The 22,740-nt window shown below is 36.0% G+C and overlaps 1 protein-coding gene across 7 annotated transcripts in view; it reads right to left on the reverse strand.

Moving 5' to 3' along the window:
* AUH (AU RNA binding methylglutaconyl-CoA hydratase) overlaps window positions 1-22,009 on the reverse strand; it is a 179,156-nt gene extending 157,147 nt beyond the window's left edge. For 2 of the 7 annotated variants that reach the window (XM_079109299.1, XM_079109294.1), the window contains exons 1-3: window positions 21,738-22,005; window positions 6,656-6,723; window positions 6,457-6,544 (exon numbers count right to left, since the gene is read on the reverse strand). In XM_079109299.1, coding sequence (XP_078965425.1) covers window positions 6,457-6,544; window positions 6,656-6,723; window positions 21,738-21,969 — 388 coding nt within the window. In that variant the 5' untranslated portion in view covers window positions 21,970-22,005. Of the gene's footprint in view, window positions 1-6,456; window positions 6,545-6,655; window positions 6,724-21,737 lie in introns of all 7 variants that reach the window. The other 5 variants (XM_079109293.1, XM_079109298.1, XM_079109295.1 and 2 more) reach the window with 5 other exon arrangements.
* Window positions 22,010-22,740: the final 731 nt, after the last annotated feature.

Raw genomic sequence — 22,740 nt, forward strand, 5'->3', positions numbered from 1 at the left:
TTTGAGAGGTCCCCAATTCAATGGGGGCCTGCTCTGGAAGGGAACTGTGGAACCTTGGACCTTTCCCTCCTTTTCCTTTGATCCCTGGTTCATGATGCAAGTGGTTTTGCTCCTCCACACACTGTCATATGATATGCTATCCAAATCAATGGGGCTAATAGGACATGGACCGGAACCTGTAAAACTATGGGTCAAAAAAAATCTTTTTTTCTCTCTTTAACTCTCAATTAATTCATTACAGTAAATAAAGCTGACTCACACAGAAGCAATAAAGACAAAAGACAAAAAAATGGAAAAACCCAAATGACTATCAACTGGTGAGCAGAAAAAAACAGTTCATACAATGGACCGCTCAGTATATAAAATAAATATTTAGCAAGGAAATGAAAAACATACTTAGAAAATACATAAAACTGATGAAACATAAAACATGGGTGAAGTTCAAAGCATTACCACTAAGTAAAAGAGGCCAAACACAAAAGACCACCTAGAATATGAGTTCATTTATAAGAAATTCTAGAAAAGACAAAAGTAGTGCAGTAACACAAAGACCTAGATTTTAAGAGGTCAGGGTAAGGGAAAGGAATTGAATGCAAATGTACACAAGAAAGTTTTTAAAGTTATGAACATGATCTCCATAGTGATTATGGTTTAAATATTGGTCAAAACTTATCAATACCCTTAAAATGGGTAAATTTCATTGCAATAAGTTATATACCAATAAAACATTTTTTAATTTCCAAAAGTGAAATATACAACAACAGAAACTCTATGCTGACATGCTGAATTAATATAAATTCATGGTGTCTGTCCCCTTCACACTACTTATCAAACTCTCAACATGACTAATAAGCAAATATATAACAGTTAAGATTCTGAAACAATATTTAACAAATCACAGGCTCCTACATAACTATTCCTGTCATGACATCTGTATTCAGTAGAACAATACACAAGTATTCAATGCATGCTGACAATTTTAGTGAGAAGTCTTTAGTCATAACACAACTTACTAGAATTCAAAAGCAGAAGCAAAATGACCTTTACTTTATTTAAAAAAAAAAAGCCCACACTGATATAATTCAGTGAAATGCTCAATTTAGAATTCTAAATACAGTAATCAATTACCAAGAATTATTTATCAGCTATTTTAGGAATTTCAAATAGAAAAACTCTCAATCTCAGTAATTTCTCATAAAATTCCATTTTAAAATGTTATGGTAAAAACAATGCACATGTACTCTGCTAGGAAATATTAGAAGAATTGAACAAAAGTATACAGGTGACTGTGATTACAAGTTTCCACTAATTTAACAGCCTAAGCAAAAGAATTTTCCCATAATTTCATTATAGGTAATGTATTAAAACTTTGAGCATCTAAACATTTTGAAATGACAGAATTATTTCAGCTTTCATATATATAAGAAATAAGATAAACTTTGTAAAAGTGAAGAAATAAATAATTTCTAGAATATGGGGGAAGCAGCACACATTCAGGTCAATCTGATGATACGGAGCCAATGCTTCACAAGAAGTACTGACTATCCAAATGTATTTCTCAGTATTCTGAGAGAAGTAAAGGCAAGCCATGAAGCCAGAAGCAGTGTTCTGATCTACAAGAAGGTATACAAAAGCCACAAGGTTCACAAGCCACAGGGCCACTAAGATTTGTAAATGCATAAAATTTTAAGAACTTACAAAGAAGTCTTTAATTGAAAACACAGTAAAGAAAACTCGGGCAGTGCTAGCGGACTGTTCTGCAGCAGAGTGCCTGTCCTGCCCTAAGAATCAAGAGAAGTAACTCCAGCTAAGCCACCGTCTTTAATCAGGTCCTTCACTTCACAGAGATTCTACCAATAGAAAGGATCAGATTTATTCTATGACATCTCTTTTCAGTCTAAAATTCTGCCTCTCAAATGTTTTAACAATAATTTTAGAACTCAAATGATGTTACAATTGAAGTTACCAAAACGGAAAAATATATGAACACATTTTGTACTTTTTCGAAGTTACTTACTTCATATGCACTTGCCTAATATAATTTGTTAATGTAATAATCATTTCAGAAAAGTTTCAAGATAGAGAAAATAAAATACCACCCTAATTCTTGATATTATTTACAGACTTAGTTCCCAACAGTTACAGTAATAATGGGCATAACATTCTGTACACAACTGTCTACTCTTGGGTGTTTTCCACATTGCCATAGATAGCCTTCAAATGTATTGCTTTAAAGAGTTGCTTAACATTCTAATAAGTACATATATATAATCATCTATTGACATATGTATTAGTACAATAAATACTAAAGGAATCAAATGATTAAATTATTAATTTTAGGGAAAGAATAAAGCAAGTTTTCTGTTTCATTTTCTATATATTTTGATCTGTTTTTTTAATGTAAAATTTGATTAAAAATTAAAAATATAAGTGAAATACAGTTATCAATTCTAAATAACAGACTTAAATAGAAATTCAGAAACCTGATCCAACCTCCAAGGCAAGGCAGGAATCTCTTAAACAGTATTTATCTACTTCCCTAGCATTTCAGAAAAAGAATATAGGGAAAATGAACCTAGTGAGCAATCAGAACACTATCAATGAAAAGGAAAGTGGTCTGAGACAATTCAAAGAAGCTACTTAGATGTCCCAACAACCCTGCAATAGCATCAGCAAGTTAATGCACTATGTAAAGGCTGATTAGGTGTTAGGTTCTGAGAAGACAAAAGATCATTCTCAAAGAATAAGAAAAGTTCTTAAGCTCAAGAAATGTGAAGCAAGTTGGGCACAGTGGTGCATACCTGTAATCCCAGAGGCTCAGGAGGCTGAAACAGGAGGATCACAAGTTCAAAACTAGCCTCAGCAACTTAGCAAGGCCCTTAGGAACTTAGTGAAACCCTAGTCTCTAAATAAAATACAAGAAAGAGCTGGGAGTGTGGCTCAAAGGTTAGGCACTCCTAGGTTCAATCCCCAGAACCAAAAGAGAAAGAAGAGAAAAAGAAATGTGAGGCAAAACCACTTTACAAACTTTAGGTTTCTAGAAATTAACACGGTACGACTGGAATGCTGATGTATACAGAATCTCTGTGACAGCAAAGAGGGAAGAGGGAAATGAGTGACTTTGCAGGGACAGGGAGGCTCCACAAGAATAATCAATGAACAGACACACTGCGGAGGATGCTGTAATCAAAAGACTGCTACTACCATGTCAGAAGGAAAATTTCATTTCACTATGTGAAAGACTGAATTCTTCAACAATAACTAATAAATGTAGCCTGGTTAAAATTAAGATGTTTATGACATAGGTTATGATGAGTTTAAATATTATTTTAAGTTAGTAAAGAGACTTTATTTACCTGAAATTATATTCATGTACACAAATACATATAGACAGATCCTACCGGCCTACCTATTTCAAGTACATGTAAGACAAGAAAACCTTTCATATAAATCTGAAAGACTGGTCCCACAGATATGCTAAATTACTAAAATAAATTATTTGCCCCAATTTCTCTACAAACCAAACATTGATTTGGGGGCAGAATATAATAACAAATTTCATGAGTTAAAATATGAAAGATGACCCTGGATCATGTAAAACTTTAAAAGTACATAAAGTAAAGACAGTAGATGAGATGGTACTCAAGGCTCTTATTCAACTGATAAAACAGCATCTGGTACATCATTTAATATGCCCTTTTGGGGAAAAGGGCAACCTATAACACATAGTTTCAAACTGCACTGAAGTATTAAAGCCTTTTTCAAACAATATTGTTAGTGTAGAGATGAAGAACAAATGGGTTACCAGTAAATAAGTAAAATTTTTTGAAAAATTCTACCAGTAATTACAGTGTGATAATTACAAACCTATTAGCAATAGAAAGAGAACAGTTAGATGAACATGAACACTCCCCCCCACTTTTGGTACCAGGGATTGAACCCAAGGGTATTTAACCACTCAGCTACATTCCCAGCCCTTTTTATGTTTTACTTGTGACAGGGACTCACTAACTTGCTGATGCTGGCTTTGCACATGCGTCCACCTGCCTCAGCCTCCCAAGCGCCTAGGACCACAGGAGTGAGCCACCACATCCAGCAATACTCATTTTTTGGTTGCCTTTCTACCCTCACATTATCACCATAACGCCTCAGAGATTCATATATTTGAGTCCACCTTAAAAACTATCACTATACCTTTTATTTGAGCCTGCATTAAAAGTCCGAACACTACAACTTTCTTTCTTATTATTTTTTTATTTATCTTTTAATTTTTTACAGACTGCATTTTGATTCATTGTACACAAATGGGGTACATCATTTCGTTTCTATGGTTGTACACGATGTAGATTCATACCATTCGTGTAATCATACATGTACGTAGGGTAATGATGTCTGTTTCATTCCCCAATTTTCATACCCTCCTCCCTCTCACTTCCTTCTACATAATCTAAAGTTCCCCCATTCTTCTCTCACTCCCCACCCTCCCACCCCCATTATATATCATTCTCCACTTCTCAGGGAAAACATTCGGACTTTGGTTTTTTGGGATTGGCTTATTTTACTTAGCATGATATTCTCCAATTCCATCCAACTTTCTAATAAGCTACCCGACAGCCTCAAAAGAACCTCACACTACCAGTCATGGTAGCCTTTTACCTCAAGACCATGTTCACTTGGTTCTAAAAGTTACACATAAAAGAATCCTAATTCTCTTGGTATAAACTCCTCATATTGCTTAAGAAAAAGAATTGAAAATAAATGTAAACTCTGTAAAAAAAAAAAAAAAAAAAACCATATAGCTATCATTTATTGGATGGAGTTGGCTCTCAGTATCCACAGATTTCCTATTCTCAGACTCAACCAACCACAGGTAGAAAATATGGTGGTGGGGGGTGGGATTCATCTGTACTGAACATGTACAGAATTGCATCCTTGTCATTATTCCCTAAACAATGTAGTATAACAACTATTTACATAGCATTTACATTGTATTGGGTATCATAATATAGAGATGATTTAAAGTATATGGGAGGATGGGGGGGGGAGGTTATGCAAACTCCACACCATTTTATATAAGGAACTCAAGCACCTGCTGATTTGGGTACTCATGGAAGTTGGGGGAAGGAAGGGGAGTTGGAGGGAGGAAGGGGGCTGGGGGCAGGAACAGAGCTGGGGGAGTCCTAGAGCCAATTCTCTAAGGATGTGAAGAGACAAATATAGTGCACTGTGCTTTCTCTACACTGTCACATCAAAATCTCCAATAACTCTACTAGGCAGATAGCACTACCTTTGACAAATGTAAAAACAGAAGCCTGCAATGCCTAACACCAAAACCCAAGCATTTGAGGACAGTGATTCCATATCTTGATTACCCAAATGGTAAAACTAATCCTTTTTAGGTATGCTACATTAGATTATAAGAAAACAATAAAATCTTACCACAGCCAAAACATAACTCATTTGCAATGAATATTCCTTAATACCACAAAATTCTACAATGTTTTAAGATGGAAGCCACAGAGACAGAAACCTGAAAAGACTGAGCAACTATAAGAATACAGGCCATAATTAAGTATATCTAAAAACATTCAATCTACAAATATCCCCTCATATTCTAAGAACTGTTCCAGACATAGTACTCTTAGTGCTCAATAAATACTTGTTCAATAAATAAAACAGAGTAGGCAGTTCCCTTGAATGTTTGATTACTTCAAGGGAATTACCCTGTTTTTATTTTTGTTGAAACAAAATACAGTTTTATGCTTCAATCAACTTCTATCTTTATTAGATTATTGGCAAACAATAATGAGGCTACATGTTATCAGCTTTTTTATCTTGATCACCTACATTTTTCACTTGTTGAAATAGATTCATTCAATATCCTGGCTTAGAAATACTGAGAAATAAGGAAAATGGAAAATAATGTTTAGATTTGGGTAATGCAGCACAAACACAAAAATGTACACGTGAATTAGTTACATCTTTTGCTATAGCAGATAGCGCAGACACATCCAGTACCCACATGGATACTACCATAAACACAATCTTCAAAGTGAATTATCTATACTTAGCACTTTGAGAAGAGGCAGCTACTGCCCGTCAGTTCAAGTATCTTTTGAGCAACTAACGTACCGGGCACAACATTGTGGTAGGAGATCTATTTTTTCCTTCCCAACTGATGTTTCATAAATAGGATTTATGAACCATAAGCAAATTTTAATGGCTCAAAATATTTTTTTGGTAAATACAGAATTTACCAAAATAATCCACATGTTGCAAAAGATTCTAATGCTGACAGACAAAACATGTAATTTTTCTTGTGAAAAACAGAGAAAGAGTTGATGCCAGTAATGGAATTTAAACCAAAAACCACAGAACAGCTGAATGAAAAATGGGCCACTACTGAGGAAACATTAAACTGTAAGTATAATTTCATAATAAAAGTCATTTACATACCAGCACAGAATATCCCTGGGACTTCACTCCTTATTATTATAGTCCGAACTTTCTTATCAGATTTTAAAGCATCCACAGCTTTTGATAACTAAACCAAAATAGGAAGAACAGGAAGGAAAAAGAAAAAAAAATCATTTTCAGATTGGTATCAATATTATATCTTAAAATTAGAAGCAAACAGTTTAATCTTTACACTCACCATTTTTATAAGATTTTTACTAAGTGAATTTTTGCCATAAGCTCTGTTTATTCCAAGCACCACAATTCCTAGTTAAGGGAGGGGGGAAAAAAAACATACACACTTGAGTTAGCGAGATACTCAGAGAACACCAACCCTAGTACGTCTAGCTACCCTGGGACTTAACAAATCTACCATCTCCTTAAGGTTCCTGCAAGGCTTTATCTTTTTCACGCTTCCATGCTTAGTTTCCTTTGCAAGATAAACATTTTTTTAAATGATAAAGTACTTATAAAATCAAACTAGTGCTTAATGTTCATCATTTTTAGGAACAAACTTCATGACCCTTCATTATCTCTCTGTACATATCATCAAGATAATCTGTAACATTTCACTAAATTTTAAATCACTAAATCAGACTGACTAGAGAGAAGCTCACTTATTAGTGAACAACAGAATAATAAAACACTACTTAAAATGTGGCTTCGTCACTTCAAGTATAGAGTACACAGAAGTAACAGCTGACAAAACCTTTTAAGAATTACCTGATCTGCCTTTTTCCTGGTATACCTGCTAACAGCTCACTAATGCTTTTTGTTACAATATACAGTTCTCTTTATTTCCACCCCAGGCTTCTCTCCAGACTTCTATCCCACACACTAAACCTGAGGGCGTAACTATTTAAAAGACCTATGAGCAATTCAAATGCAATCTATATAGAACAAAAATCATTCTCTTTCATAAAAATTGAGACCTCCCCTAATTTTATCAAAGACTATTGGCTAAATCCAGTCTCCCACTCCAATTGGAGCAGTCAGGTCAATTTTCTAAAAACAATTCTTATGCACAGAATTCATCTCTTCCTTAAAATTTTTAATAATTTATTTCAAACTACCTGAATTCAAAAACCATAAATGGATATTCAAAATCCTATGCAACCTGTACTCAACCTTCTTGTCTCCGGAATAAGCACAAATTTGTACTGTACATCACTCAGCCCTTCCACTGGGTTGAATATGGTCCTCATTTTTAACTGAGTAAAATGAAGACAACAAAAGGTATACATCTCTGTTCAAGAAACTGCAGACCCATTGTTTAAGAAAAGTACAAAGATGACTTGAGCTTACAGCAGAGTTTGTACAAATTCCAAATGATCTCAGATCATGGAGAAAAACATGAGAACTGATATCCATGAAGGCTCTGCATTAAAACACTACATGCCCTGTGTAGGCTCAACACCAATGACAAAGCTCCACTAACCAAGCACGGTAGTACGCGTCAAGCATTGCTCCAGTGCCTTATGCCTATTAATTCACATAATCCCCACGACCCAAAAGACAGGCACTATTTTTATTCTCACTTAACAGATAAGGAAACTAAGACTTGAAGAGGTTAAGTATCTTCAGCTAGTAAGGAGCAATCAACTCCACACTTGAATGAGTATGGTACACAAGCTTCAGTTTAGTAAGCTAGCTGTGAACACAAGATGTGTTTATTCAAACATATTGAGTATGCATTTTGGGTCTCAGCCCTCAAGGAACAGGCAAACATTAATAATCAATAAAACATATAATTCAAAATGTTTTGTACACTACAAATGGTGCTATAGTAACTCCCAGCCAGAACGGATATGGTCTAGTGACCAAGGGAGATGGCTAGCAAAAGCATATCAAGGCAGCACTATATGAGCTGAGCTGAGAAGAACGAATAGGAGTTAAGGCCAGAGGGCTAAAGATGGCAAAATTCCAGGCAGAGGAAACACAAATGGCATAAATCAGTCCTGGTCCCATTTGTTCCACAGAAGAAAGCACACACCAGTCACAGTCCAGGGAGAAGAAAATGGAGAGGCCAACACAGAACTCAATGTCCTCAATGTCCCTTCAAGCCCTGCTAAAAATCTGGTCTTTATCCTAAGAACAAGGAGTAACCACTGAAGGAGTTTAAGTAGATATAAGCACACACCTACACACATATAAAACTAGATCAGACCAGAAGTGGTCAGGATAGAAGCTCAAGGTACACACTGCAGTTCGGTCAGGAGGTAACAGTTTGGCTAAGACTGATAGTGGTAGAAATAAAGGAAAGTGAAAGGATACAAGAGCTATTCAAGGTAATATTTAAAATGAGTTAGTGATGACTGGATTAAGAATTAAGTGAATTGAAAAGAGGTGTTAGGACGGTTTGCCAGATTTCTAGCTTCAGCAACTGGAAAGAAGGAAATGACATTTAATGAAACAACCATTAAAAATGACCAAGGTGAGCTCTGGAGGCGGGTAAAGCTCACGAGTTCAGTTTTGAATTAAAGGGAAACTGAAATATCCTTTGAGTTGAGGTATCAACTCAAAGGGCAAAGGTCAAGAATGCAGGCTCTGAGCTAGGGCCCAAATCCCAGTCTGTCACTCACTAGCTATTTGACTTTGAGCAAATTACTTAATTGCTCTGATCCTCAGTTTCTTCATTAAGATACAAATAGTTCCAAATGCCATGGAGAGACATGGTGTGAGGACCAAATGATACGACAAACGGAAAGCTTACAGCACAAGTACCTACTTACCATCATCCCTTCCAGCACAAACATTTTTGGTTCATTAAGTACTAATGTTTTATCATAAACTTTGCTAGATACTGCTGAAATCATTATTAAAAATTCCATCAAAATGTTTCTACCATAGTTAATTCCAGCAGTTTTGGAATTAACATTATGAAATTGATTTTTTTCACCATGAATTATCTTCCCTTTCTTCCTCATTATAGAGATTTTTTTAAATTATGTTTTAAGGAGCTTACATTATCTACATACTTCGTAGCAGGACAATAAAGGAAGCCTCCTAAAAATATGTTAACTGAGACTCACTGGGGTACCAATCAATACTGAACATCATAAATCTCTGATGATACATGGGGAAATAAGTTTCACCAATTTTCTGAACTACAGTTGAGTTAACTAAGTTAAATGTTCATTAGCTCCTTTGTGAATTAACTGTTCTTATTATTTGCCTATTAAATCTTTTTCCTCCAGGACATGATGTAATGTTCCACATTTTCAGGTCCTACTTTTTTTTTTTTTTTGGACCTGTAGGCTTTTAGGCATAGTTCTTGCATGTGTTTTGGAAGGTTACATGTTGCTCTTATGAATGCTTTTATTTCTATTTCAATTATATTTTCTAATCACATCTTAAAAGTATATGAAAAGTTTTATGGCATTTTGTTTAGTATTTTCCTAGTATATTTATTTATGAACAGTTAACAGAATTAATGAGTGATTCTCTTCAATCTTACAAGGACAGGATCAATCAATTATCATCTAGAAATGTTGGCAGTAACATTTTTCTGCTCCAATGGTGACTTAAATATCTTATTTCCTTCTCTTACCATTTTACTGCAAATCTAATACCACTTGCACAGATAAGTTTTATTTTATCAATACCTTTAATGAGGATGCTTCCGCTACTTTATCAATTGTTATGCTTGCTATAGGTTTCTATTGGCTTTTAACAAGTTGTAGAAATTTATTTCTAAGTTTAAACTTGCTTATAAAAAGGCAATTCAGGCCACAGTATAAAGAATGGGTCAGAAGAAAGCAAGAGTGTGGAAAAATACAAACCCATATCCTTTACAGATATAAATGTAACAATCCTCAATGAAATACAAGCTGAGTATCTCTTATTCAAAATGCTTGGGGCCAGAAGAGATTACAACTTTTTATAAATTTTAAAATATCTGATATACATGATGAGATGTCTGAAGGATATCTAAACATGAAATCCATGTATATTTCACATATACCTTCTATACATATCCTGAAGGCAAGATAACACAATATTTTTAGTTTGCCTGAATTTTGACTGCCACCTGTCACATGAGGTAAGGCATGGAATTTTCCATTTATAGCAAGATGCCCAAACTCTAAAGGTTTTAAATTTTGAAGAATTTCAGATTTCAAGCTTTCAGAATAGGGATGCTCAGCCAATACTAGCAAACCAAATCCAGCAGGACAACAAGAACTGTATACGTCATGACCAGGTAAGATTTATCCCAGGAATGCAAGAGAAGTTCAACATACAAGAGGGCTGGGGAGATAGCTCAGCTGGTAGAGTGCTTGCCTCGCAAGCACAAGGCCCTGAGTTCAATCCCCAGTACCAAAAAAAAAAAAAAAAAAAAAAAAAAAAAAAGAAGAAAAATCGAAGTAATACACCACAATAATAGAATAAGCAAAAAATTCTTAAAATCATATGATCACCTTAACTAATGTAGAAAAAGCATATGAAAGATCGAACACTCTTAGATGACTATAAAATAAATAAAGCAACAACTAGTAGTAGATGGAAACTTTAACTCAACCTGATAAAAGGCATTTATGAGAAACCGCAGCTGACATCACCACACTCAGCACCGAAAGAGTGAAAGTCTTTCTCGAAAGATAAGGAATGAGAAGAATGTCTATTTTCACCACAGCTATTTAACACCGTACTGGAAGTTCTAGCCAAGTTAATTAGGCAAAGAAAAAGAAACAGAAGTTAAGTGGCATCCAAACTGGAAAGGAAGAAGTAACTCCCACTCACCAAGGACATAATCCTATATAGAGAAAATTAAATCCACAAAAAATCTATAGTGCTAATAAAGAATTTCAGCAAAGTTCACATAATCACAGACTAACAATGAACAATTCGAAAATGAAATTAGAAAACACAATTTGCAATAAATCAAAAAGAACAAACTTGAAATTCTACTTTGCAGTCTAGCATGAGAAGCCAGAAATTGTCCCTCATTCTCACAAATTAGAAAACAGAAGAAACTGAAAAATTGACAATTCATCTTAGATCTATGAGAGAAGTGAGGCCTTGCAGGAGTAACTGCTGCCCCCCAAACTTAACAAGACAACACAGAACTGTGGCTTACCTGAGCAGAAGCTCAAAGGCATAAACCTCCACAAGAACTACTGCTCAGGTAAAGAACCTGAACAAACTGCTGAAGTTTCATATGGACAAAAACGAGAGAGAAAAACTCCAGGGGAATCCAGTCACTGGCTAGGAAAGGATCTCTGAGCTTCAGGATGGCACGACAGAAATCACCAAAACTGAAAAACAAAAAGAAAAAAGAAAACAGATCCAAGAACTGCAGACCAAAAGAAGTAACACACACAATGAGAATTCCAGAAAGAAAAAGAGAGAAAAGAAAAAAACTAATTAAGCATATGCCATTTGAGGCCAACCTCATAAATGCCACAAGACCCTGTCTCAAAATGAAAAGTAGAAAGGGCTAAGGATGTGGCTCAGAGGTAAAGCATCCTGGATTCTATCCCTAGTACAAAATATAAATGTACATAGGTATAGATACACATGTGTATATAATTACATATAGATATTTGAAACTATAATGATCAATAATATCAAATTAACTCACTGACCCAGGAAAGGCAGAGAAGGTCAAGGAGGATGAACACCAAAAACACTACATCTAGGTATCATTTTCAAATTATAGAACATCAAAGATAAAGAAAAAAAATCCTGAAAGGGATCAGAGAATCAAAACTTCAACTAGAGGGGCAAAGTAAAGAATTATATACAACTTATCCTCAGAAAGGTAGTAAAAGGAGACTGAGGTGAAATACAGTCCTGCCAGTACCACATGACAACATTCTAGTCAATGACAGACCATATATGCAACAGTGATAACACAGATTTTAACTAAGTTAAACATTTCCTTTCAGTTAGTGATGTCATAGCCCTCCAACATTGCAGAACAATGCGAGATTCACATACTTCTGATGATTCTCATACAAACAAACCTACTGTGCCACCAGACATATGAAAGCATAGCACATATAATTATGTACAGTGCATAAATTCTTCATAATGGTAATAAATGACTGCTACTGGTCTACGTATTTTCTATGCTGTCCCTTAATCATTTTAAAGTGCCCTCCTTCAACTAATAGAATTTTACTGTAAAACAGTGGACCATGTTACACTGGCAGTAACCAGATATATCTCATGTTTACCACATCTCAATTGCCATCATTTTCTCTCATGCTTAATTTAATCTCCCATTGTTTTGTTCATCATGGCCCTAGAAGCCATAGACAACACACACAAACATACCATATGTCCTAGATGTACAGTAGGTTATATCATAGAAGTCTGTGTAAATACACTGCATGATGTTCACACAATAACAATATTACCTAAGGACACGGTTCTCAAAATGTGTTCTCCATTAAGTAACACGTGACTGTATTTAAAGTGTTGGGAGGAAGAAAAACCTCCAACTTAGAATTCTTAATACTGTAAAAATATCCTTTAAAAGCGAAGAAATGAAGACTTGCTAAAATTTAAATTAAAAAAAAAAAGAGTTTGATGAAATATGTTGCCAGTACATCAAGAATGGGATCCTAATTAGAATAAGTTATATTCCACATTTGTACAATATGTCCAAATACAATCTACTGTCATGTATACCTAAAAAGAACAAACTAAAAAATAGAACAAAAAAAGAAGAAATTCTTTAGAAAGAAGTAAAACTATGTAGGTCAGTATTCTGGATTTACATAAAGAAAATAAAAGCAGCAGAGTAGGAAGAAAAAGCATTGTTTTTCATATTTTAATTGGTCCAAGATAAAAATTTATTCAAAATAGTAACAGCAACAACATGTTCAATTGTGTGTTTATGTATAAGTAAAATGGAGAGAGGAATTAGCAATATTTTGTTACAAAATTCTCAAACTACCCCTGAAACTAGAAACAGCAGTATTATTTGAAAACAGAGTTGGATTGCCTCTAAATGTAAACGGCAAAGTGTAGGGCAATGCTGAATGTTCCCAGGGTGGCACTATTGAGAGGTGTTAGGAATCTTTAAGAAGAGGTAGGGCCTTATGGAAGGTCCTTAGGTCACTGGGGGAGTGCTCTCAATGGGGACTGTGGGACCCTGCTCTCTTCCTCTTTGGTCTCCTGGTTCAGAAAGTGAGAAGTGTGCTCCACCATGCACTCCTACCATGATGTGGTGCCTCATCAGAGACCTAAAGAAATGGGATCACTTGATCACGGACTGGAACCTCCAAACCCTGAGCCAAATTAAGTCCTTTCTTTTCATAAGTTAACTGCCTTATGTATTTCATTATACTAATAAGAAGGTGACTAACATAGGCAAGCACTAGAAAAATTAACTATGCCAAAGAGAGAGAAAGAGAGAAATTGAATCACAGAAATTGTTCAATTAATATCACAGAAGTCACAGGGCAGGGGATGTAGCTCAGTGGAAGAATATGTGCCTAGCACACAAGAGACTCTGGGTTCAGTTCCCAGCACTGGAGGAAAAAAGCATACACAAGGGCAGAAGAGACAAGACAAAACAGGAACACAGAACAAGGCAACAAATATACAGCAATAATATATGTGGTAGGTATTAAGCCAATTATATCAATTTGAATGCCAACCTATTGATCTAAACCACTCTGAACAAAGAGAGATTGTCAGGTAGACCAAAATGAGACCAAACTATGTGCTGTCTATATGAGATCTCCTTAAAATATTTAAGATGCATACAGAATAAAAGTAAATGGAGGAAGAAAGATATGCCATGCTAACAACAATTAAAAGAAAGCAGGAATAGCTACCTTAATTTCATAAAGAGTCGGCTTCATGCCAAGGAAAGTTACATGGATCAAAGGCGAAGAGGGTGCCACATAATGAAAAAGGGATAAATTTTCAAGGAACAGAATATTTAGGAAAAAATTTAAGAAAGTTCAAGACTGTATCCGGAAAAAAAAACAAAACATCACTGAAAGAAATTAAAGATGATCTGAATAAGTAAAAATATATCCCATGTTCATGGAAGATTTAATACTGGTAAAACGGCAATCCAACTGAACTACATACACATCTCTACCACAATTCCTACTGCCATTTTTGCAGAAATGGACAAGGTGATAAGCATGGGACCCAGAACAATCAAAAATACTTTATGAAAAGAATCCAGTTCAAACACTTATATTTACTGACTTCAAAATTTATTACAAAACTATAAAAAAAAATAGTGTAGTACTGGCATAAGGACATATGTATACATAAATCAGTGGAATCAAATTCGGAGTCCAGAAATAAATCCTTTTATTTACAAGTCAACTGGTCTTTAACAAGGATGTCAAGACAATTCAATGGCAAAAAAATAAAAATTAAAAAAGATTTTCAACAACTGTAGTAGGAAAAGTAAATACTGACATGGAAAAAGAACATGGAGTTGGGCCCCTTCCTCACATCTTATATAGAAACTAACTCAAAATAGATCAAAGACACAAATGTGTGCTAAAACTATAAAAATATTAGAAGAAAATATGTGTGTGTGTGTGTATGCCTTCACAATCTTGAATTCTTGAATTAGTTAAGTTTCATAAGTAAGAAACACCAAAAACACAAGTAACAAAAGAAAAAAATTGATTAAGACTTTATCAAAAGAATTAAAAATCCATAGAAGAGAAGAAAATATTTGCAAACTATACTTCTGATATGAAGTTAATATCCAAGTTATCTGGAGAATTCTTACAACTCACAACAAAAGACAAACAACCAAATTAAAAATGGCTAGAGCTTATAAAGATATTTCCCCAAAGAATATATACAAATGGTTAATAAGCACATGAAATGATGCTCATCATATAGTCATTACAGAAAAGGAAATCAAACCATGAGATAACACTTCACAACTAGTAGGATGGCTATAATTTTTTTTTTAATAGGAAAAGAACAAGTGTTGGAAAAGGATAGGAGAAATAGGAGTCCTGGTACATGGCTGGTGGAAATGTAAACTGGAGCAGCCACTGTGGAAGGCAGTTCAGTGAGTGGTTCCTCTAAAAACAAAACATAAAATTATTAAATGACATATGTTCAAACAAATAATAGTACACAAATGTTCAAAAGCATTCACAATACCCAAATAGTGGAAACAAAAAATGTGATTGTATCCATATGACGAAATATTAGCCACTCATAAAAAGGAATGAAGCTATGGCAAGGAGAATCTTGAAAACACTATTCTGTAAAAAAGAAGTCAGATTAACCAAAAATAAATGCACCATACTGTATCGTTCCATTTCTACAAAATATTCAGTACAGGTAAATCAATACCAACAGAAAGTAGATTAGCGGTTTCCAGGGGTCATGGGTGAGAAGACAAAGATGTACGAGTTTGTTTAGTGAACAGTGTCTGGGAGTAATAAAAGTATTCTGGAATTAGATAATGGTTGCAACTGTACAACATGGTGGACAAACTAAAAACTACTGAATTATACACTTAAAAAGTGTATAATTAAATTTAAAATGATAAATTTTGTTGTATGAATTTCATCTCAATTTACCAAAAGAAAAAAAAAAAAAGGAGGGTGAATATACTTAGGGAGACCAATCAAGAGATATTGCGTGATCTGTGTAAGAGATGATGGTTACACAGGTTTCATTTGTAGTAGTCAAAATGGGAAGTAGACTGATTCCAGAGACACAATGAAGGTATTATCAAGAAAAATGCTATCACTAATATCATAATCACTGTTTATGTTCAATTTGTAGATAAGGCATTTAAAAATTATGATAAGAGAACAAAATGTAACTGTCATAAACTTTGATGATGCAAATAAGTGTTATCAATGCTAGATATTTGAAGGCAGAAGACAAACTAGAGCAGCAAAGCTTATCTCACATCAAAAGGAGGCCAGATACTGTCTATAAAAATTAATAATGTAGGTAACACAAATCAGAAAGATAGTGAATAAAATTATGATTCACAGCAGACTCTAGATGTTTAAAGTCTTTAATTTTAATAAAAAGCCTGAAAGTGAAGATGTGGCACCCCTCTGTAATGATGCCTTTTTTATTTCACCATGAGAAAGTATATTTTTACTTCTAAAACTTTTGCAAACATCAATAACTTAAATCATTATTATTAATAAATTATATTTAATAACCAAACCACTGAAAAGTACTGACCAAAAGAATACTTTTGATAACCAACCAACCCCCCTGAAAATGTTACACTAAGTAGTAACAACCCACACTAAGAAGACATAATGATCCTACAGTGTTTTTGCATAACAAGAGTATCAAATTATGTCAATTAAGAACTGAAAGAATTACAAAGAGAAATAGACAAATCTAGAATTACAGTTGCAGATACCAACTCTCTGCTCAGTAAGTGACAAATACAGCAGGCAGAAAATCAGGGGGAGTTGACAGAACACCATCAACTAAATGTAATTGAATAGTAGAACTAGGTGAATACAGAATAGCCCACAGCAGCAGAATACATGTTCTTCTCAAGTTCACAGGAACATTCACCAAGAAAGGGCACATTATGTGCCAAAAACACACCTTAACAGATTTAAAAGAATAGAAATAATATGGAGTGTGCTCTCAGACCACCATGGAAAGAAACTAGAAATCAATTAACAGGAAGCCCAGCTCCAAAATACTTGGAGATTAAACAAGGCACTTCTAAATAATGCACGGGTCTTGAAAAAAGTGTCAAGACAAAATTTAAAAAATATATAGAAATAAAAATTTACTTATCAAAACAAAGGACATGCAGCAAAAGCAGAGCTTATAAGAAAAAGTTAGCATTAGACACATAAATCTAAAATAAGTAATTTAAGTTTCCACTCTAAGAAACGAGAAGAGAAGCAGCCTGGCACAATGGTGCACACCTGTACTCAGAAGATGGAAGCAATATCTTAGTGACTGAGTTAGACACTCAGCAATTCAGCGAGACCCTGTCTCAAAATAAAAAATAACAAGAGCTGGGGATTGAGCTCAGTAATAAAACACCCTGGGTTCAATCTCCAATACCAAAAACAAAAAGAAGCTAGAAGAATAACAAATTTAAAATAAAATAATCAGGAAGAAAATCAAATTAGCAGAAATTAATGAAACTGAAAATGGGAAATCAATACAGATAAATGAACAAAACCAAAAGTTGTTTTCTGGTTTTGCTTTGTTTTGTTTTTTTTTTTTTTTAAGATCAGTAAGTTGATAAGCCTCTAGTCAGGCATATTATGAAAAAGAGAGAGAAAACACAAATTACTATCAGAAATGAAAGAGCCCCCCCATTAAAAGCATGATAAAAGAACATTGTGAGCAACTTTATGACCACAAATTTGAAAACTGTTTAGATGAAATTGGTCAATTCTTTGGAAGATAAAATATAAATGCAGACAAGGAGAAACAGAACTGAAAAAGTCTATATCTATGAAATAAACTGAGTCAATAAGTAATAAGCATCCAAAATAAAAGTATCAGAGCCAGATGGTCTTGCAGGTAAATTCCACCATCAAAATACCAAGGAAATTAAAACCATAACTATACAATCTCTTCCAAAAAAACAGATGCAGAAGGAAAACATCCTAGCTCCTTCTGTACAGCAAAACCAAATAAAGACATTACAAGAATGGAAAACTAAAGACCACTCTCCCTCATAAACCTAGACACAAAAATTCTCAAACAAAATATAAACAAATCAAATACAACAATATATAAAAAGAATTATATAACACAATCAAGTGGAATTTAGTCCAGGTATGCAAGTATGAATCAGTTTTTGAAAATCATTTAGTGGAAGTAATCATATCCACAGGCTAAATAAGAAAAATCATGATTATCCCAATAAGACAGAAAAAGCATTTGACAAAATTCAATTGATAAAAACATTCAACAAACTACAAATTTGAGGAAGTTTCCCCAACTGATAAAGGGAATATACCAAAAAAAATCACTAACACACAGCTAATCTTGAGTTTCAATGCTCCCTCCCCTCCCCCTAGCCCTCCCTACAGCAAGATCAGGAAGAGGACAAGGATGTTTGCTCTCAGTATTTTTATTCCACACTGTCATGGAGGCTCCAAGCAGGCAAATCAGGCAAGAAAAAGAAATTTATAACATTCAGATTGAGAAGGAAGAAGTAAAATCACCTTATTTGCAAATGACATGATTTTATATACAGGTAATATTAAGAAATTCACTAAAAAACTATTAGAATAAATGAGTTCATCAAAATTGCACAAGATTAATTATACAAATCAACTATTTCTATACATCAGCAATGAGCAATCTGAAAATGAAATTAAGAAAACAATTTCATTTACAATAGCATCAAAAATTAAAAAATACTTAGGAATAGACTTAAAGAGTAGGAAAATCTACTGAGACAGAAAATACATAAACATTGTTTTAGTACTGGAGACAGAGGGTGAATGGAAAGTCAGAGCAGACAAACCTACAGAGACAGAAAGTAGTTAAACATTGTTTTAGGACCTGGGGACAGAGGCTAACTGGAGAATCACTGCCAAAGACTACAGGGTTTATTTTTATTCTGATTAAAAAAAGGTCTAAAATTGGATTGTACCGACAGTTACAACATAACTGAATACACTAAAGCAACTAACCATTTTGAACATTAAAACAATATGCTATATGAATTATTATCTCAATTAAAAGTAAAATATATACACATATATCAATATGTATCTTTATTGATATAATCAACAACCATAAAAAAATATCAAAATATATTTTTAGAGCATGGAAAAAACATGAAATGAATCAATCTGTTAAAATGAAAAGGAAGTAGATGTAAGAAGACCAACTACAGACCTCTGCAGCAGTCCACCAGACTGGCTTAGATAACATAGGTGAAGAACAACATGGAAATATTTCAAAGACACTTGATATGACTGAAGAAGTAGGTATCAAGAATGCTCTACACCATACATTTGCTTATTTGCCCTGCTTTTGCTAGAAGTTGTTCCAAAAGGTTTACAAAAATCTTTGAAATGGTCACAATTATAGAAGCTTACCACAATAGGGGAAAGTGAAAGGGAGAGATCGTTCCAGGAGTGTGTTCAGAAGCCAAGGCACAGAATAGAGCAGGAGAAGCCAGAAGTTAGGTACAGTGGCAACAAGATGGGACTATAAAGGCCCAGCGGTTGAGTAGGACTTGCAGGCAATGGGAAGCCATTAATGTTTTTTAACTGAGTAGAGAATGATTCTTAGCCTTGAAAAAAGACAACCCAACAACAATATGAAGAATAACTTGGGAAGGAAAATGACAGGAAGCCCAAAGACCTATGAAAAAGGACCAGGAAGAATCTGCAAGCCAGGACAGCTTCTCTAAAACTGTGTAGGACGAACAAGAATGCAAGAAATAACCACTAAAGAAACTTGCTTAGTAGCTGGACCCCTGCAAAAAATTACAAATATGAAACCCTGACAACAGATGAAGCCTGACATATTCTGCACCTACCCACCCCTACCCAAAGGGCTACAAGAATAATTTAGGGCTTCTCTGACCCAGGAGAGTTCTCATTCATTAAAGTCCACTAAGAGCACCAAATTTTGGACTTCTCTCTACAAGAAACAAAGGCACCAGGGACACTCCTTTGGGTGTAATATCCTTGACCTCACAGTTTTCTTTGCACTACTTATTGCTGGTTCAGAGGTAAATCAAAGCACAGCATAAGTAACATAAGCCAAGACTGTCATTCTTGCCAATCTTCAAAGGAAAGATGGGTCAGTTTTCTTAAGAAACGAAGATCTCCTAGTGGCTGTTACTTACATTTGGATAAGCTAAAAACATTTGGATTTACTAAATTGTATTTTATGCTCTGATATTTTCCATTTTGGTCCATTCAGATCCTAACGTAGACATTCCAGATAGTCTGTGTAAATTTACTTTCAATATGCATTTATCAAAACATACAGAGTATAGGACCAGCTGTACTTGCAATCTCCTTTGTATCTAACAAGCTGTTGGTACATCTTATGTAACTGAAATTCCAACACAACCACGTTTATCCCAAAGACTTGCATTCATGGCTCTAATGACTCTGGGGCCAGCGCAATCTTCCAGCTGAAATTCTTACTATTCTGCCTGTTATGTCACACTATAACTACACGTTCCTCACGATATTTCCCAAATAAGCCTCACATGTTCACATCTCCATTTCTTTGATCATTCCTTTGTTTCTGTCTGGAATAATAAACAAGTAAGAAATAAAGTGTTTCTTCATACTCCTGAGTACCTATGAGCTAAATATTTAGTGGGCAATGTATGTTAACAAACTCATCTAATCTTCACAACAACCTTAATAGAATTGGTATCATTTCCTATTTTACACATGAGGTTGTTGAACCACAGAAATTTGCCCAAGAACCCAGACTATGCATTGTCCATTAAAAAATGCCTTGAAACCCCTTTCAACTGGCAATTAAAAATACCCCCAGGTATTACAGCACCGTGCTCTATACAAGCCTTTTGAGTTAGCATCACCTGATCTCCTTTACTATACCAGAAGCTTCTTAAAGTCAGCAACTATGACTTACTCGTTTTCACTTCTGCTTAACAGGTTATAGGTGCTCCATAAGCCTGTCAATATTAAATGACCGGCCCTGTCTAACAGGGGCAATATGCTATTCCACTTCTCACAACCCCTTTAATTCTTCCCAACAGTGCGAATGAAAGGAAGTGAACTTTGTCAGTATTTCTTTGCATCTTCCCTCCTCCATGGCCTCCTTTTGTAATATAATGTGAATGTGTCTGTCATCTCCTAATATAGGTGGTGCAAGAGCAACATTAATATCATCCACAAATGTGCCCCCAGAGCTCACCAACTCAATAAGTGCTCAAAATAGCTTAAGTGGAACAGTCCAAAACTAACTTTCTAAGACAGTATGGACAAGAAGGAAAACGGCTTCAAATTTACGGTTATTTAGAATAATAAAAGGCATTCTCACTGCAGCTTCTTCAACTCTTACCACTGATGCCCGAGTTGACAGAAAGCCATTACACAGCAAGAACAAAAACCTGGAATCAAAGATTAAATACCCAGCGTGTTGACCTTGGCTGGTCAAGAGCAGAGGGCCCAAGCCACACCTCCGTTTTCCGCGCAGAATGGGACACTGTACAGGTGAGTAGCTGCAAGCACAAGTTGAGGTACTAATAGCACTGGGTGGGTGCACAAGGAAATGGCCACGCTGGGCCGTAAGGGGCCGGAGCCCACGAACCCGCCGACCTCCCGGAGGGTCGGGAGACTGAGGGGTCGCGGTCCGCCCCGCACCGTCCCTCTCACCTCGGTTCTCCTCCTCCAGGTGCCGCACCCGCAGTTCGTCCTCAGTCTTCGCCTCAGAACTGTATCCCCTCCTTTGGGCAGGACCCCAGGTCCAGGCCGCAGGGCCCACCTGCCGTCCCGCCCACGAGCCGGACAGTCTCCACCCAGTGCCGAGCCGCGCGCAGCAAGCAGCCAGCAGGCGGGCGCGGCCGGCCTGCACGGCGCCCAAAGCCCCGGGTGCCGCAGCCGCCATGTTGTCTGTTTACGGCGTGGGTCTGCGGCTGCCGCCCCGCCCCCGCCCGGCGCCAGTGCACACGCGCACGCACGCGGCGCCCCGCCTTCACGACCGGCCCACCCCAGCAGCCCCTAGCTAGGCGCCAACCCCTCCACCGCCTCGCTCCGCCCAGGCCCCGGCCCTAGTCCACTCCTCCAACCCAGCCCTTTTAACTGAGCGGTCCAGGTACCACCGAGCAGCGCCACGTTCCTTGACTCGAGTTTCAAAGGGTTGTCAGCACAGGACAAAGTAGTTTTCCGAAATTATGGGCTAGTTGAAAGGAGCATATTCTGAACCATCAGATTCTTACCTCCCTGAACTTCTTGGCCTATGCCCTGAAACCACTGCATTAAGTAAGCTGCGCAAGTGAATTCGAACGTTCTGTCTACTTAGATGTGGCCGGAAAGTGTGGCAGGTCATTGCATTATAGAGTACTGCTTTACTCATGTGTGTCAGAGCTATCGGTTAAACATGCCTGATAAACCTACGGGCTGTTTTATTACGTAGCGTTCGGGAAGGGGGTGAGAACAGCAAGCAAGTCCACCAACTCCTTCTGGAGACATGGATCCTTAGAAGAGGTCAGCCTCTCAACAAAAGGGACTTGGTCAAACCATAGGCTGAGGTGGAATTCAGAACAACTCTTCCAGAAACTCCAGATAGCAATTTTGTGTAGGTTCTAATCAAAGCACCTTGTTTAAGAGTTTTCTGCTGCCTAACGTTTATTAGATCTCAACCTGGAAAGTCTGTATT

This window comes from Sciurus vulgaris (genome assembly GCF_902686455.1).
Source record: "Sciurus vulgaris genome assembly, chromosome: 13".
Taxonomy (NCBI): Eukaryota; Metazoa; Chordata; class Mammalia; order Rodentia; family Sciuridae; genus Sciurus; species Sciurus vulgaris.